Below are 17,500 nucleotides of genomic sequence, written 5' to 3'. Positions count from 1 at the left end.
CACAAAGCCCCGAAGCTTTACCTACAGCCGCGCCTCCTCCGGGCACCGTGTCAGCTGTGGGCGTTCTCGCTGCGCCGTGTGGGAGGCGAGACTCATTCCCGTCCGTTTTAGCGGCGTTTTGGAGGGCTGTGCTTGTGGAGTAGGGGTCTGTGGTTACATTACCTCCCCCCCCCCTCTCTCTCTGTTTCTGTCTCTGTCTCGTGTGTGTGTGTGTGATTGCGTGCTTGTGTTAATGTACAGTATGAATGTTTATAATTGTTCTCCCTCTCTCGCTTTTTGCATTTATTTATCTGGTTAAGCTTTTAGCTTTCCCTTTTTTCTTCTTTGAATACATTTGGATTCCGCGTTACTGAGCTGTAATAACAGTAAAGGTCAACTTTAAGAGATTATCTTAGCAAACTGAAGAGATCAATTTAGTTGCAATTAATGAAACTTGTTCAGAAGTTATTCAAAAGTTGTTCAGAAACACGTCATTGAGTTCGCTGAACAGAGAATAGCCAGATATATGTTTTAATCTTAAGATTTTTTTTCATAATCAATCATCTTTATTTTTGTTAAAATGGTGGGAATTAATATTCAACGGAATGAAAGGGGCAAGAATGAAAAAAAAAAGTTTTAGGCGTGACCTGTTTATTTCGTTCCAGTTTTTACACACAAACACACACACACAAAGACAGACACACACACACACACACACACACACACACACACACACACACACACACACACACACACACACACACACACACACACACACACACACACACACACACACACACACACACACACACACGACCCCCTCTCCCCTCTCTTCCCCTCCCCCCACATGGCCCAAGGGGGAGGGTGATGGATGGGACAGGCCATGACACAACCGGTTTACAAAGCGGTGTAAGTTAGCAAAGGGTTCTCTCTTGGTTGATGGTGGGGGGAGGGAGGGGTTGAAAGGGAGAGGGGGATTAAAAAGGAGAGAGGGAGGAGAGGGAGAATGGGGGAAAGGGAAGGGGAAGGGGAAGGGGAAGGGGAAAGGGTAAAAGGAAAGGGAAGGGGTAGAATTAGGGGAAAGGGCATGCGAATGGACACGGACATACACACACACACACACACACACACACACACACATACACCCACATCCACCCACCCACCCACCCACACACACAGAATCAGAGTCAGTCATAAAGACACCTCCAGAGAGAGCGAGAAAAGAGAAGCGTCGCCGCTACTAATTAGCGATAATGGCGAGATTATTATTAATTAGCAATTAGGGTCGAGGTATTAGCAGAGACGCCAAGAGCAGCGATATGAGGGGGCATCGATATAACGTTTTCATTTATGCGTCCATTTTAGCGGTAAATGATGATTGGCATCTCCGCTATTGGTATCGTTGACACTCAATGTTGCTCTTATTTGCCGGGGAGAGGGGGAAGAGGGGGAGGGAGGGGGAAGGAAGAGGGAGAGGGGAAGGGGATGGGGAAGGGGATGGGGGAGATGGAGGGGGGAAGGGGAGGGGGATGAGGGAGGGGGTGGGGTAGGGAGGGAGAGGGAGGGGAGAGGGAGGGGTAGGGGGATTGGGGAGGGGGATATGAGGGGAAGGGTGAGGGAGGGAGAGGGAGAGGGAGAGAGGGAGAGAGGGAAAGAGGGAGAGAGGGAGAGGGAGAGAGGGAGAGAGTGAACGTATTCAGCAAAGGTATCTGCTCTCGATTCTCTCTTCCTGTTCCTCATTTACAAGATAAATTGGATACCATTTGGCTAGAACGGCTGTTCATTCTTGCAGTTAGTTCTTACGTTTTCCTTTTTAGGTTCGAATGAATTCTTTATCGATCTATTTTTTGTATATGTGTATGTATGATTGTGTTCACGTATGTGTATATGTTTATGTAAATGTGTGTGTATGCGTTTGATTTTCTGTTGTTTTTTCTATCTATTTGGTTTCATTATATATACTCTTCCACTTCTTTCCTTCCATCACTTCCTCTCTTTACCCTCCTTTCCATCTCTGCCTCTCTCCCCACCCTCCCTCCTACTCCTCTCTTCACCTCCATTTCTTCCCTCCCTCTCTCCTCCTCTCCCCTTTCTCTCTCTCCACTCTTCCCCTCTCCTCTCCTCTCCCTCCCTCTACCTCCCTCTACCCTCCTATCCCACCCCTCCCTCCCTCTCCCTCCCCTCCTCCCTCCCTCTCCCTCCCCTCCTGCTCCACCCTCTCCCTCCCCTCCTTCCCCACTCTCCCATCCCCTCCCCTCACATAAATCTCAACCCCACACAATAAACAAAGTCTATAAGTATTTTTTCTTCTTCCCGCAGAGAGCAAAATGGAAGAGGTGCTTATTCTAGACGACAACCAGCCCCCGACGACAGGTACGTGTCTCTCCGTCTTTGTTTACCTGGTTGTTTGCTGGGTTGTTTATGAGGTTGTTTGCTGGGTTGTTTACGAGGTTGTTTGCTGGGTTGTTTAGAGGTTGTTTGCTGGGTTGTTTATGAGATTGTTTGGTTGTTTACGAGGTTGTTTGCTAGGTTGTTTACGAGGTTGTTTGCTGGGTTGTTTACGAGGTTGTTTGCTGGGTTGTTTATGAGATTGTTTGTTAGGTTGTTTACGAGGTTGTTTGCTGGGTTGTTTATGAGATTGTTTGTTTGGTTGTTTACGAGGTTGTTTGCTAGGTTGTTTACGAGGTTGTTTGCTAGGTTGTTTACGAGTTTCATGGATGGGTTGTTTATGATGGTTTATATTTTTTTTTGTTTACTCACTTGTTTGTTTCTTCCTTTCTGTCACCTACCTACCTCTCTCTCTCATGCTTTTTTTTTCTCTCTCATCTTTCTCTCTCTCTATCTCCCTCCCCCTCCCTCCCCTCCCATCATCTTTATAATGCCGCAGAGAACGAAAGGGGAAATCATCCCCAAAAAAAGAAAAAAAAAGGAAAGAGAAAGAGAAAGAGAGAGAGAGAGAGAGAGAGAGAGAGAGAGAGAGAGAGAGAGAGAGAGAAACGTTCTGTCCCTCAGCCCTGCAAAACATAAATAGATCTGGTGTAGACCTTAGCTCCTGTTGACCCCCAGCTGGCAAAATGAAATTACCTCCGACCTCGCATGGCCTTGCAACAACAGCTGGGATTAGAGTACTTGGAGCAAGGTCGAGACATAAAAGGATTGTGAGGGGGTGAAAGAGAGGGGAGGAAAGGGGGGAAGAGAGGGTGATGGAAGGAGGAAGGGAGGATGATGGAGGGTGAGAGGGTAGATGAAGGGTGGCTGGTAGGGTGATGAAGGGAGGGAGAGTGATGAAGGGAAATGGAGGAGGGAAGAGGGAAAGGGAAAGAAAGAGGGAGAGTTAGAGGGAGAAGGAGAGGGAGGCAGTGAAAGTGACAGAGACAGCGATTCTGAAGTGACCAAAGGTGGGCGTAATGAAGGATATAAGGAAAAGAGGGTTGTGCCAGTAACTGAACACATCGTGGAGCTCACTTCAAAGCTTCTCAAGACCCTTCTCCATGCTCGAAATAAGTCGTCCTCGGAATCATCAGTCTTGAGGTTTCAGAACTTTCCTCCGGGAGTAGGTCGCCCTCGGACTTGGGTCTGCGGAGAGCGCGCTTGTTTTGTCTTCTCTCTCTCTCTCTCTCTCTATTTCCATTTTAGCTTTCTGTGTCGCACGGACACACACACACACACACACACACACACACACACACACACACACACACACACACACACACACACACACACACACACGTAAAGAGAGTTAATTCCGGTAACATAACCCTTCCCTCCCCTCCCCGTCTCTCTCTCTCTCTCCCTTCGAACCCATAACTATAATCCCCTTTCCCCTCCCCTTCTCCCTCCCCTCCCCTCCCCTCCCCTCCCCTCCCTATTACCTCGTAGCCTTGCATCACTTCTGGTTATACAATCCTTCCCTTGTATCTTCAGTCATGTTTTTTTTTTCTTCCTCTTCTTTCGTCTTTTTCTCTCCCTCTGCTTCTGCCTTTTTTTTCTTCCTTTTCTTTTTCCTTCTTTGTTATGTCATATTTTTTTAATCGTAAAGAGTAAAAGAAATATAGAGAAATTAAATAAAAGTAGAAGAAGAAGGATACTCAAAGTCGTGAAGTGAATAAAAAAGAAAACGAAGATGAAAAAAAGTGATAAAGGACAAAAAAAAAGGAAAGAGAAAGAAAAACAAAAACGGAAGAGAAAAAATAAAAAACAAAAGAAAAAAAATGATAACCAAAAAACAAAAACAAAACAATAACAAAGACAAGAGAGAGAGAGACAAAGAAAATACAAACGAGAAAGAGAAAATAAATATAACATATTCCATCGCAGCAGAAGTGAAGCCGCACAGGACGACATTTTAAAACTTGTTACGTTCGTTAGTGTAAATGATACTGATTTGGCCTACATAATGTGGTTTCAAAGAAGAGAGAAAGAGAAAGGAAGGAAAAAGAGAAATAGAAAGGAAGGAGAGAGAGAGAAAGAGAAAGGAAGGAGAGAGAGAGAAAGAGAAAGGAAGGAGAGAGAGAGAGAGAGAGAGAGAGATAAAGGAGAGAGATAGAGAGAAAGGAGAGAGAGAGGGAGGGATAGCGAAAAAAAGAGAGGGAGAGAGAAGAAGAAGAGAGAGGGAGGGATAGCGAAAGAAAGGAAAAGCGAATGAGAGAGGAAGAGCGAAAGAGAAAGGGAAGGAAGGGAAGGAAGAGAGGGAGAGAGAAGGAGAGAGATAAGAAGAAGAGATAGGGAGGGATAGCGAAAGAAAGAGAGGAAGAGAGAGAGAGAGAGAGGAAGAACGAAGGAGAGAGGAAGAGCGAAAGAGAGAGGAAAAGCGAAAGAGAGAGGAAGAGCGAAAGAGAGGAAGAGCGAAAGAGAAAGGGAAGAAAGGGAAGGAAAGAAGATAAAATGAGGAAGGATAAGATAGGAAATAGCAAAGGAAAGTAACAAAGCACGATGATAGGGAAGATGAAAGGAAGGAAGAGATAAGGAGAGTAAGGAAGCGAGGCAGAAAATGAAGAGATAAGAAAAGAAAAGGTGGGAAGAGGAGAGGGAGTGAAATGAAATAAGATAAACTGGAGATGCGGGAAGCCGGAAGCGAAGACAAATTGAAGCAGAGGGAGGAGAAAAAGAAGACTTAGAAGAAGAAGAAAAAACAAAAGAGGGAGAAGGAGGAGGCCGATGACAGGGAGAAGGAAATATGCAGAGGAGAAAAGACTGAGAAGAAGAAGAAGAGAAGAAGAAGGAGGAGAAAAAGAAGAAGAAAGAGAAGAAAGAGACGAAGAAGGAGACGAAGAAGGAGAAGGAGAAGAAGAAGAAGAAGAAGATGAAGATGGAGGAGAAGAAGGAGAAGAAGAAGGAGAAGAAGGAGAATGAGAACGAAGAGAAGGAGAAGGAAGAAAGAAAAGTAGAGGAGGAAATAAATAGCAAGTCAAGAGAAGAGCACATAGAAGAGCGGTCAACGAAACCAGAACAAAAAAAAAACAAAAAAAACAAAGTAAACAAACAACAAACAAACATACAAACAAAAGTACAAACAACCCACCCCCTCAAACCATCAATATCGGACCGACGTTAAAAAAAAAAAAAAAAAAAAAAAAAAAAAATATATATATATATATATATATATATATATATATATATATATATATATATATATATATATATATATATATATATATTTTTTTTTTTTTTGGGGGGGCGTAGAGGGCATCTGCACAAAATTCGAATAGACGAAAGGAAGGATTTATGGCCGAGGATAGAGGCTAGGAGAGGCGGGACCTTTGCAAGGGGTTTGTCTTAGGTTGCGGGTGAGAATTGTGGAAAGGTGGATCGGTGGATAGATAGATGGGTGGATAGAGGGGTAGATGGGTTGGAAAGATCGAAAGGGAAAGATCGAAAGAGAAAGGGAGAGAACGAGAGAGAAAGGGAGAGAACGAAAGAGAAAGGGAGAACGAAAGAGAAAGGGAGAGAACGAAAGAGAAAGGGAGATAAAGAAAGAGAAAGGGAGATAAAGAAAGAGAAAGAGAGAAAGATAGAGAGAAAGAGATAGAGAGAAAGATAGAGAGAAAGAGATAGAGAGAAAGAGATAGAGAGAAAGAGAGCGTGAGCACGAGAGACCGAAGCCAACGTTCATGGGGATGTTGAGTCACCGTGTGTAAGGCTTCCCGGCGAGAGGGGACTCCGCACCATCACTCCCTCCCGCCTGCCGCAGTGGGTGCCTGTCCTTGGCCCTCCCTCCCTCGCTCTCGCTCTCGCTGTCTCTGCCTTTCTCTCTGTCTCTGTCTCTCGCTGTCTCTGTCTTTCTCTCTTTTCTTGTGTCCTCGCGTGTTTCTCTGTCTCCTTTCATCCATTCATTCCTCACTCCCTCCCTCACACCGCATCCCTACACTTGCTCTTGCTCGTTCACCCGGTATCTCGCACCCGGGGACCCATATAGCCCCCCCCCCTTGCAACCCCCTTCCCCCTCCTCTCTCTCTCTCTCTCTCTCCTCTCTTTCTCTCTCTCCTCCCCTCCCTCCCTCCCACACACGCGAAAATCAGACAAATATATTCACATGGTTCTTCCGGCTCGGCTCCGACTATTACATCACTCTCTCTGTCTCTCTCTCTCTCTTTCCATTTTTCTTTCATTTTCTCTTTCTTATCCTTCTCTTTTTCTGTCTCTGTTTTTTCCTCTCTCTCTCTCTCTCTCTCTCTCTCTCTCTCTCTCTCTCTCTCTCTCTCTCTCTCTCTCTCTCTCTCTCGTGTTCGTGGGCGGGATAATGACCTCGTTTTCCTCTGTTGTCGTTTTTTTGTATTGCTGTGGGGATACTGGCCTATGTTTTTTTTATTGGGGGGGGGGGATGTCTCACTTTGGTTTGTCTTTTTTCCTTGCTAGGAATATTAGTATTAATGTGTTTTATGGGATCGTGGTGTTTTTTGTATTTCTAATTATTATTATTATCATTATTATTGTTGTTATTATTGATATAATATTAATAATGATTATGATAATTATAAATGATGATCATTATAATTGTTATTATTAGTAATATTATTATATCACTTATCATTATCTTTGCTAGTCTGCTACTTACCACTACTGCCCCTAATACAGTTATTATTATAACTTGCACTACTATTACTACAAAACGGCTATTCCCTTGTTCTATGTACTATACTAAAAAACAAAACAAAACAAAAAACTAATGTATTCGTTTCCCACAGGTCACGACACGAGGAAACACCGTGACAGACTGGATGCTAATACTGCGGGTAAATATCTTCATTTTACTTGAGTATTTTCTTCAAGTTATCTTCTTATTACGACTTTACTTATTCTTTTCATTTCATTTACTAAAACTATCATTTCTATCCTGATCAAAAAACGGCCATTATCATCAAATTCATCTGTTTACGTAACGTTGGCCTTTCCGAAAATACTTCTCTCGCAGGGCAGATAACCCAACTGCTTTTTAATGACAATTTAATGGTTGAAGAAACTTCACGAAATTTGCATGTAATCTCCATTGAGGCAATTTATGAGAGCACATCTCTGTAGTCTTGCCTGTTTCCCCCTGCCCCACTGCAATTGCCATGTTAAGTTGAAATAGTTATTCTGGCGATTACAGTTGGCAGCCCTGGCAAAATTGGCCTGGCCTTACAATTTCATTTTCATTATCTTCTAAAATATATTCGACGGTATTCTGCACTGATTGAATTGTTGCAGTTTCAGTTTATTTCAGTGTTAAATGCTTTTTTTATGAATATGTTACGTGGTCGTAGCTTTTAATTTAAGTTAAAGCACTTTTAACACATTTCACACATGATTATAGTCTTTTATAAGCATGTGATTCTAGCCTGTTTCATTATATTAATGATACAGACAACAGTAATAATAACCTCACCACATATGACCTAAAGGTAAAAAAATAATAATATATATTAATCGGCCATCAGTCTAAACCACCAGTGTCGTATCCCTCCATCCAACCGTCCAACCTCCGCCATTCTCCTCCATCAAAATCAATCCCAAACAAACCCAACATCAACAGAAAACCTCTAAAACACACAATTAAATATACCTAACCAGAAAACGATGTAGCAGACGTGCTTGGGGGGCTCTCGCGTGGTCAAAATGGCGGTGCGGCAAAGTCTAGTGAAGTCGCGGAAATCTGGTTAACAGACGAGGATGGGAATGTGGAGCTATTGGACGAGTGTAGGTTTCTGTCGCAGTCGCGGAGCCGTGCTTGAGGGACGGAGGAGTGCAGGATTGCATTAGAGTCTGAGACATTCTAGAAATTTGACTTAGTCAGTATGAACATGTATTTCAATACATTAATGGTAACAATATGTATATATATATATATATATATATATATTACACACACACACACACAAACATATATATATATTCAAATAAACATCAATTTATTTTAATAGAAATAAGATGAGATAAAATATGAAATAGTATATAACTGAGATCTTATTTTTTTCACTCCTTAAAAAGTAAAACTAAAAAGACAAGAAAAATCGGACGAAATCCCATGTGTACCCAGTGACCTCAAGCACGTGCGACAATCAAGCAAAGTTATTTTGAAAGCACAGCACGTAATGGCACACGTCTCGTAGTTCACTTGCACAGTAAAAAAAAAGTTACATAAAACAACACGTGTGAGATTTATTTATTTATTTTTTATATAAAGGCTTTTTATCCTTTATTAATTCATTTTATTTGTTTGTGGCAGATTGGTTTGTTGTAGGTCATTGGTGTAATTTTGCAACATTTTGCAATATCCCTTAAGGTAGTTTCATAGATGGTTATGTTGGTATATGAGAAGGATTATTTCAGATATTTCTAGGTTATTGTTCTCTCTCTCCCTCTCCCTTTTTCCCTTACTCCCCCCTCGCTATCTCTATCTCTTTCTCTTTCCCTCTCTCTCCCTCTTCCCCCCCTCTCCCTCTCCCTCTTTCTCCCCTTCTCCTTTCCTTTCTCTCCCTCTCCTTTTCTTTCCTTTCTCTCCTTCTCCCTCCCTTCCTTTCCTTTCTCTCCTTCTCCCTCCCTTCCTCCTTGCGCCAGTTGCAACAGCAAGCCTCGTCAACACAAGCAATATGATTTTGATTGCTATCTCGAGGGCGATGATATCATAGAAAATGGAGATGGGTTTATAATTTCATTTTAAGAGGTGACGCAAGAATTTGTTGACTAACGAGGAAAATTGTTTTGCGAAAACGCTCATTGAGTTAATTATTTTCTGGGCGATGGTTTATGTTGGATAATAATTCACTACTGCATTTCTTTTGGATTTTTGTCATCTTGATGAATATTTACATCTACGTATAAATTTTAAATTACAAACCTACACATTTTGAAATATAAAAAAATAAAGGAGGGTAAAACACACTCATTGATAAGTCACATCCATAACTTTTCCGAAATTTAATTTGGTTCGGAACAGCTGCGTTTAATCAGGATTTATGTAATGGGATTAAATCGGCTGTGTCTGCATTCTCTCTTTTTTTGTCATTTGCTATGCACCTTTTTGCACCATTTATGTTATGTTAATTTAGTGAGATGCACTTTTGCACTTGTATTAAGGTAGACATGTATTTGTGTGTGTGTATTTGCTTGCTTATGCGTGTACATGTGTACGTATGCGTGTCTGTGCTCGCCTACGTGTATACATGAGCAGAAAAAAAAATCAAGAATTGTAAAAAATATAAAAAACAACTATCCTTCGCTTTATCTAATATGTTTCCTTTTCCAACGCCAGGCTTGAATCTGAACGAGAATGAGATGGTCAGCGGAGGCAACATTATGCAACAGCAGCCCAAGGGACAAACACCTTACACCATCACTGTCAATGTCATTCGTGGCAACCAAGGTAAGGAAATTATGAATTGTTTACTGATTATTATTATTGTGTTATTAGTTTTATTGTTATTGCGTCTCCCTTATCGTTAGTCAGTTATCATTATTATTAGTAGTAGTAATTCAATAATCTTAGCGATAGTAATTATGATTATAGTAATAATAATGATGAAAAATAATGATAGTATTATTATTATTATTATTATTATTATTATTATTATTATTATTATTATTACTACTACTACTACTACTACTACTACCACTACTACCGCCAGAAACAAAACCAACAGACATATATACCAGAACCAAACAACAACATTAACCTCCCCCCCCCCTCTATAGGTTTCGGATTCAGCGTGGCGTGGACGAAGCCCCCGCGAGTGGAGCGAGTGGAACCGAGTCTCCCAGCTGAGCAAGCCGGGCTGAAGCCTGGGGACTACATCATCTTCGTCGGCCAGTTTAATGTGGTGAAATATGGGGAGGAGCAGGTGCTGGATATCATTAGGTGAGTTGCGGTGGAGGGAGGGAGGGAGGGAGGGAGTGTTGGGTGGGGGTGGGGGTGGGAGAAAGAGAGAGGGAAAGGGAAAGGGAAAGGGAAAGGGAAAAGGAGGCAAACACGAAAGCACATGTCTAGTCGCATTGCTCTCTTTACGGTCATATTCAGTATTTACTTTCAGCATTTTAAAAGGAATCCTGCATAAAAGACTAGTAATGGCCTTTCTTGGAGAGGAAGTAAGAAAACATTAAGGCAGAGTTTGCTGTATTTAGTCCGTGGAAAGCGTTTGCAGGAGGATTAAACAACCCTTGCACTCTGCTGATGAGTCTTGCTTTGGTGAGAACGGCGGTGGTCATTACGGCGAAGAAATCTAGCTAGAAATGCACCGTGTACGACCAAGATAAAAACAAACAAACAAACAAAAAACAGGGCAATACAAAGCTTCGATTAAACCCAAACTACAATTATCTTTGAAAAAAAAAAAAGGAAAAAGCAACGACACTAACCTATAATCCTTTTTCTCCTCTCAGGGATTGTGGCGACGTCCTCTCCATGGAGGTGTACCGACGCGGCGTCTCGAAGCATCCGCGAGGCTTCGTCAACGGCTTCGTCCCGTCTCGAGCCGCTTCGGAGCAGGGACTCGCCACCGGGAACGAATCCCACCCGCGCAAGAAGCTCAGTCACATTACCTTCAACACGGAGGTAGGATGGGGCTTGAATGTATGAAGTGATGATGGGAGGACTGGCACATAAGGAGGATTAATGCGACAGGTCCTTGCTATGTGGCGGTAGAGAGGGTGCTAAGCGTATGTGATGGATTGGACTGGCAGAAAAGGATTGGCGTATGATGGATTGGACTGGAAGAAAAGGATTGGATTTATCTGAGGATTATGACTTTATCCGATCTTTTGAGATGTTGAAGGATTCGTTTGTTAGATTATTGACTTTGTGAAAGATTAGACTTCCAGATAGGATGACGAAGAGGAACCAAGAACTTGAAATATTGGACTGACAATAAATAAGAAAAAGACTAAATTCTCAAATCCTCGATTTTGTGAAGGATTGAATTGTCAGATCCTTTAAGGTAGGATGGTAGCTGAACGTGTGAGAGATTGGCCTGTCAGAGCCTAGAATGTTTGCAGGATAAAGGCACAAGGTCCTTTGAGGATTTTTGATACTTTTTCCAAGTTCTTCCCCTTCCTATACACATATGCCTTGCTGCACTCGACCTTTCAGTTATTTCCTTCCAAACGGATAACTTTTGATCTATTTTTGAAATGTTTTCTGTTTTTGTTGCTCTTTGCTTTTTTGCTTTTGCTTTCGCGAGCATGATGTTCATGACTCTTCGTGACTTCTCTTGAACAACTTTACTGCACAAATATAGATATGTGATTGTGAATACATAAGCTTATGACACTATAGAGATTTTATAGAATCAAGAAAAAAAAGGTTAAAAACCTGTGAAACTCATTTGTAAATATTTTCTGAAACAAAAATATTAATACATGCTTAAACCCTTACCAAACTTGATTAGAAAACTGTCTTTTCTCTTTTTATTTTTTAGTATTACGAAATGACCTGATTTGTATGGCTTGAACCAAATCGAAAAGCACTTTGTGTTTTTTTTTTATATATAGACATAATAGCGATCTTATTAATTTGACATATTGACGATAACACATAATTAATTATACCTTAATTACCTTCCTTCTTCACTATCCTATTTTCAATTCTATTTTATTTTTGGAGAAATCATTATGTGATAATTGACTATATATCCGATGCATACTCACAAAAGTACATATGGATATATAATCTTATATATTAAAAAGCGCCAGTTAACATCACCACAGTATTGTATTCGAGTTCCTACGCTGTATGTAGTGCTGTCCTGTAGTATGGTATACCTCATGTATTATATCATAGTACTAGAACTACAGTGTTGGACATATAAACATATATTTATATAAATATATTTGTACGTGTATATATTGTACATGCTGAGATATATATAAATATATATATATATTTTTTACACCCCTTTGTAACACTTTGTAATTTACTTTTAGTGTACATTTTGTATATTTTGTAAATATAGACATGAATACAGTTTTCCTTGTTTCCTTATTATCCTTTTTTTTAGTTTCGTGTTCATTACGTATTACGGCGTAATTCCTTTGTTTATAGCATAACTCATTTGGCTATTTGATTCTCCTGCTTTCAGAAAATGCGTACAATTTCCCCTTTGCCTCCTTGCTCTTGTAAAGAAAACGAATTGTATTTTTTTTTTTTTCAGAAATTTCCTTCCTTATTTTTTTATAATTCTTTAAGAAAGTTAAAGCAACCCGCAAGCACTCTTTTTTTACATGCATTTTTGAGCTTAAAGCCAGCTTGCAGGCAGAGGAATTATGCTTTCTTTGGTATTATATTTAAATAGCATTATCGATTAGTATAAACATTAGTATTACAATATTGGACGACTATCAATTAATAATCAGAAAATATAAAACTTAGAGTCAAGTAATCATGTATGTTTTCTGACATTAACTGTTAAATATTAACGTAATAGTTAACATTTAACCAGTTGATGAAGTGTATGTCTGTTCTCATTTTGTTATTCCTATCATTTATGAACACTCCAATATCCGAAAATCAATCGATCAATTGATTTTAAAAAATCTATTACACGGAAATTACATTAATTTAGCAGTATTTGACCAACTGACATACGTGCGGAACAGAAAGTTGAAATGCCAATATTACCAACAATACCTCAGTTATGAAATTTCACGAATTATAATAGATATTTTATTATTATTATTATTTTTTTTTTTCAAGCAGAGAAAGGTAGCACTCAAAATATAAATCCAGACAGGAATATCTAAGAATTAATTTAATTTCCAAATGTCACAGTATATGTTTATATCAAGATTTTCATCAACATAGTATAGATTATGTGAGGTTTTACACTCAGTCCAGCGATGCTGTAGTTAATAAATCTTACATCTGGTTTTATGTAGCCACGTAACACATGTCAAATGATAAGTGATATCAGACATTATAAAAGAACAATAAAGCATTGGATACTTCATGTCTGTTAGGAAGTCAAACGTAAGAAGACCTTTATTTAATGTTTATTCTTTAATTGATTTATTATTTTTTTTTACAAGGAACACCGTAATATTTGGTTCAGACTCATCAAGAATCATAAGAGAGAGATGGAGAACTCGAAAGAGTAGGAGAGAGAGAGAGAGAGAAAACGACAATGAAAGGAAAAGGAATAATTGCGAAATGGAAGAGATGAAACAGATGGATATTGAATAGATATTATGAGAGAGAGAGAGAGAGAAAGACCGGGAAATAATAGATAAGGAAGAAAGAAAGAAAGAAAGAGTGAGAGAGAGAGAGAGAGAGGAAAAAGAGGGTAACCGAAAAGAAAGAAATGAGAAAAAGAGATAGAGACGAGAAGATAAACAGATTGATAGAAATGATTGAGAAAGAGAGATAAAAAAAGTCAAAAGTGAAGAGCGGATGAGAAATAAGAAATAAAAAGAAAGAAAAAAGACCGTCATTGAAACATTGATATCAGAAAATTATAAGAGAAAAATGAAAAAATAGTGAAAGAATGAAAACGAAAACAAAAAAACGATAACGATATAAGAGGAGACAAGATCCAGCAGAAGAGAAATTGATAACAAATGAGATAACATAATGGAAGAGAAGAATGAGGGAAATGAAAGAGAAGGAGAGAGAAAGAGAAATTGAGAAAGAAAGAAAGAAAGAGAAATAGATAGAGAGAGAGACAGAGATGGATAGATAGATAGAGATATATCTATATATAGAGACAGATAGTGAGAATGAGAGAGAGAAAGAGAGGAGGGGCAAAAAGAAAACTAGGGAAAGAGAGGGAAAGAGAGAGAGAGAGAGAGAGAGAGAGAGAGAGAGAGAGAGAGAGAGAGAGAGAGAGAGAGAGACTTCGGGGGGCATGGCTTATCTATGAAGAATACAAATCCTTATAAACGAATCCTATCTCCTCCCATGAGATCATAGTTCCAGCGCCTCCCGTTCGATTCTCTGAAATCCCAAGGTCGGATATTTCGTTCATTTAAGAGATTTGCGAGAGAGAAAGAGACAAAATAAATGGAGTGGATTATAAAGATAGATAAATAGATATAAAAGAGACGGAAGAGAAGTTAGATGTACACAAGAGGAAGGGAATAAGAGGGAGAAAGTAAAAGTTGTTTGACTAATGATAGATAAAAATAATAGATATAATGAGGAAAAAAATTAAGAATGAGGCATGCATTAATGGGCACGAGAAAGAGAACGATAGAAGGAGAAGGACGAGAAAAAGAGAGGGAGAGAGAGAAGATGAAGTCTTTGAATGAATTAGAAAAGAGAGACCATCCACAAGGACGAAAGATAAAAAGCAATTTGGAATTATTATCTGCTTTTATGTGTATAGTACACACACACACACACACACACACACACACACACACACACACACACACACACACACACACACACACACACACACACACACATATATATATATATATATATATATATATATATATATATATATATATATATATCAGAATTTCCCCATACAACAGATTAACCCACCAACGAACTGGGAACTATTGAAAAAAAAAAATACATTAAACATAAAGAAAATACGTCCCTACAATCAATATTTGAATCGGTTCACAGATGACGAGGCCATATATAACAACCAAGGAATTGTTGGCATTGTGTGAATATCAATATAATGTAGGGATACGAGTTTTTAATTAATTAATCAATTAATTAATTATTTTTCTTTCTAAGAGCTGACTATTGAATCTCGAGCTTTTAGTTATTCATGCATTTATTTATTTATTTGTTTTTTTCTATTTCTGTTGTTTGTATTTGATGTGAAGCGAATAAATTGTTCTTGTGGGTTGGATAAAATGAAAAGATGGAGTGAACTGATTAACAACAACACAAGAACAAACAAGAGAATGAAAGACAAAGATTGATAAGATAGATGGAGAGGAATAGAGAGGAAGAGAGAAAGTGAGCGGAAAAAGGAGAGAGGGAAAGATAGAGATAGATAGATGAATAAATAGACAGAAAGATAGAGATAGATAGATGAATAAATAGATAGAAAGATAGAGATAGATAGATGAATAAATAGATAGAAAGAAAGAGATATATAAAGAGAGATGGTATATAGATAGATATAGAGATGAATAGATAGATAGATAGATAGAATTAAGAATCAATTCAATTTTCCTACAAAAAATACAGACACGTAAGGTAACCCTGCTATACATAGGCCTATACATGCGTACTATATTTTTTTCCTACTTACACACACATGAAATTCTAAAAGAAAAAGTAGACAAAACATAGGCAGTAAAATAAAAATAGATGAAATAATTAAAGCGCAGGGAACATACTTTCAAAATTATTTGCAAATGTAAACAGAAAACACTTTTTATACGTCTATCAGAATCATCATAAAAATGAACAAATTAATAAAAACTCCTTATCAGGATCTGAGAAAAAGACAAATCACAATGAAAAGCATTGATAAAACTTAACCTAAAAGGCAAAAGGAAAAAAAAAACAGAAGAAAACCAAAAATGTTCCTGAAAAGAGAGAGACAGAGATAGATAGATGGATACATAGGCAGATAGATAATTAAATAGAAATTGACATACAGAAAGAGAGAGAGAGAGAAAGAGAGAGAGAGAGAGAGAGAGAGAGAGAGAGAGAGAGAGAGAGAGAGAGAGAGAGAGAGAGAGAGAGAGAGAGAGAGAGAGAGAGAGAGAGAGAGAGAGAGAGAGAGAGAGAGGTCAGTGGTATAGTGAAAGAAAAATGAAAATAATGTTAAGATGAAATGATAATAATAGTATTATTGGCAATGACGATAATGAAAATAATGATGATAATAACGATAATAGTAATGATAATGATAATAACGATAATAGTAATACTGATAAAATTTTTAATGGTAATAATAATGATAATGATAATAGTAATAATAATCATTACGATAAGAATGAAAATAATAATAGTAATAACAATATCAATGTTAACCGCGATAATGTTAATAAAAATGTTGAGTATGATAATGATAATAATAGAAATGATGCTAAAAACAATGATAATGATAATGATAACAATGATAACAAAAATAATAATATTGATGATGACGAGGTGATAAAGATGATAATAATCATAAAAATGATAGCAATTGTAATAATACTGATAATGATGATGATAGTAATGAGAATAATAGTAATCATAGAAATATAATAATGATGACGATAATAATATCAACAATAATGGTTATGATATCAAAAACATTAATAATGAAAATAATAATAATAATAATAATGATAATAATAATAATAATAATAATAATGATAATAATAATAATGACACTAATAATAACTGTGATAATAATTGAAAGACGATGATTATAATAGAATGAGCAATTATAATAATAATGATCCTAATAATGATAACAAAAATGATGATAATGATAATGATGGTAGTGATAATTATACTAAAAATGATAATAACAATAGTGATGATGATATTGATAATGAGTATAATCATGATGACATAATGATGACAAAATTGGTAATGATGATATTAATGATATTAATGATAATGAACATGATAATAGTGAAACTGATAGTAACAATAATAGTAATAATGATGAAAACCAAGACGATGATGATAAAAAAGTAGTAATGATAATAATGACAAAAACATTAGTGATAATGGTAGCAATCATAGTAATAATAATGATGATAATAGTAGTGACACTGATAATGATAATAATGATAATAAGAATAAGAATAGGAATGATGATAATGATAATGATGTTATTATCTTTTCAATGATAATAATGATAATAAAGATAATAGTGCTAATAAAGATAATAATGATAATAATAATAATGATACTGATAATATTGATAATAATAATGATGCTAATAATGATAATGATAACAACAATAATAGTAACAGTGGTAATAATGAGAACAATTCATAATAACTGTGATAATGATAATAATATATATTTTGACAATAGTGATAATACCGAAAAATAATAATGATGATAATGAGTACATTGATTAATGATAATGATAAGGATAAGGCTTATAATCATGATAATGCTGATAACAATGATGAC

At 37.6% G+C, this 17,500-nt stretch overlaps 1 protein-coding gene across 1 annotated transcript in view; it reads left to right on the top strand.

The window, feature by feature from the left end:
• Positions 1 to 17,500, top strand: part of LOC122257908 (uncharacterized) — a gene marked incomplete in the record, with an annotated part of 260,899 nt that overhangs the window by 58,211 nt on the left and 185,188 nt on the right. Inside the window, 5 exon segments of the mRNA XM_086542632.1 lie at positions 2,299 to 2,352; positions 7,164 to 7,211; positions 9,710 to 9,820; positions 10,150 to 10,312; positions 10,834 to 11,005. Coding sequence (XP_086398758.1) covers positions 2,299 to 2,352; positions 7,164 to 7,211; positions 9,710 to 9,820; positions 10,150 to 10,312; positions 10,834 to 11,005 — 548 coding nt within the window.

The sequence above is a fragment of the Penaeus japonicus genome, unplaced genomic scaffold (genome assembly GCF_977035675.1).
Source record: "Penaeus japonicus unplaced genomic scaffold, GWHDUDI00000001_assembly GWHDUDI00000012, whole genome shotgun sequence".
NCBI classification, from domain to species: domain Eukaryota; kingdom Metazoa; phylum Arthropoda; class Malacostraca; order Decapoda; family Penaeidae; genus Penaeus; species Penaeus japonicus.
The sequence above is the reverse complement of the archived record's forward strand: the minus strand, read 5'-3'. Positions and strand labels throughout refer to the sequence as shown.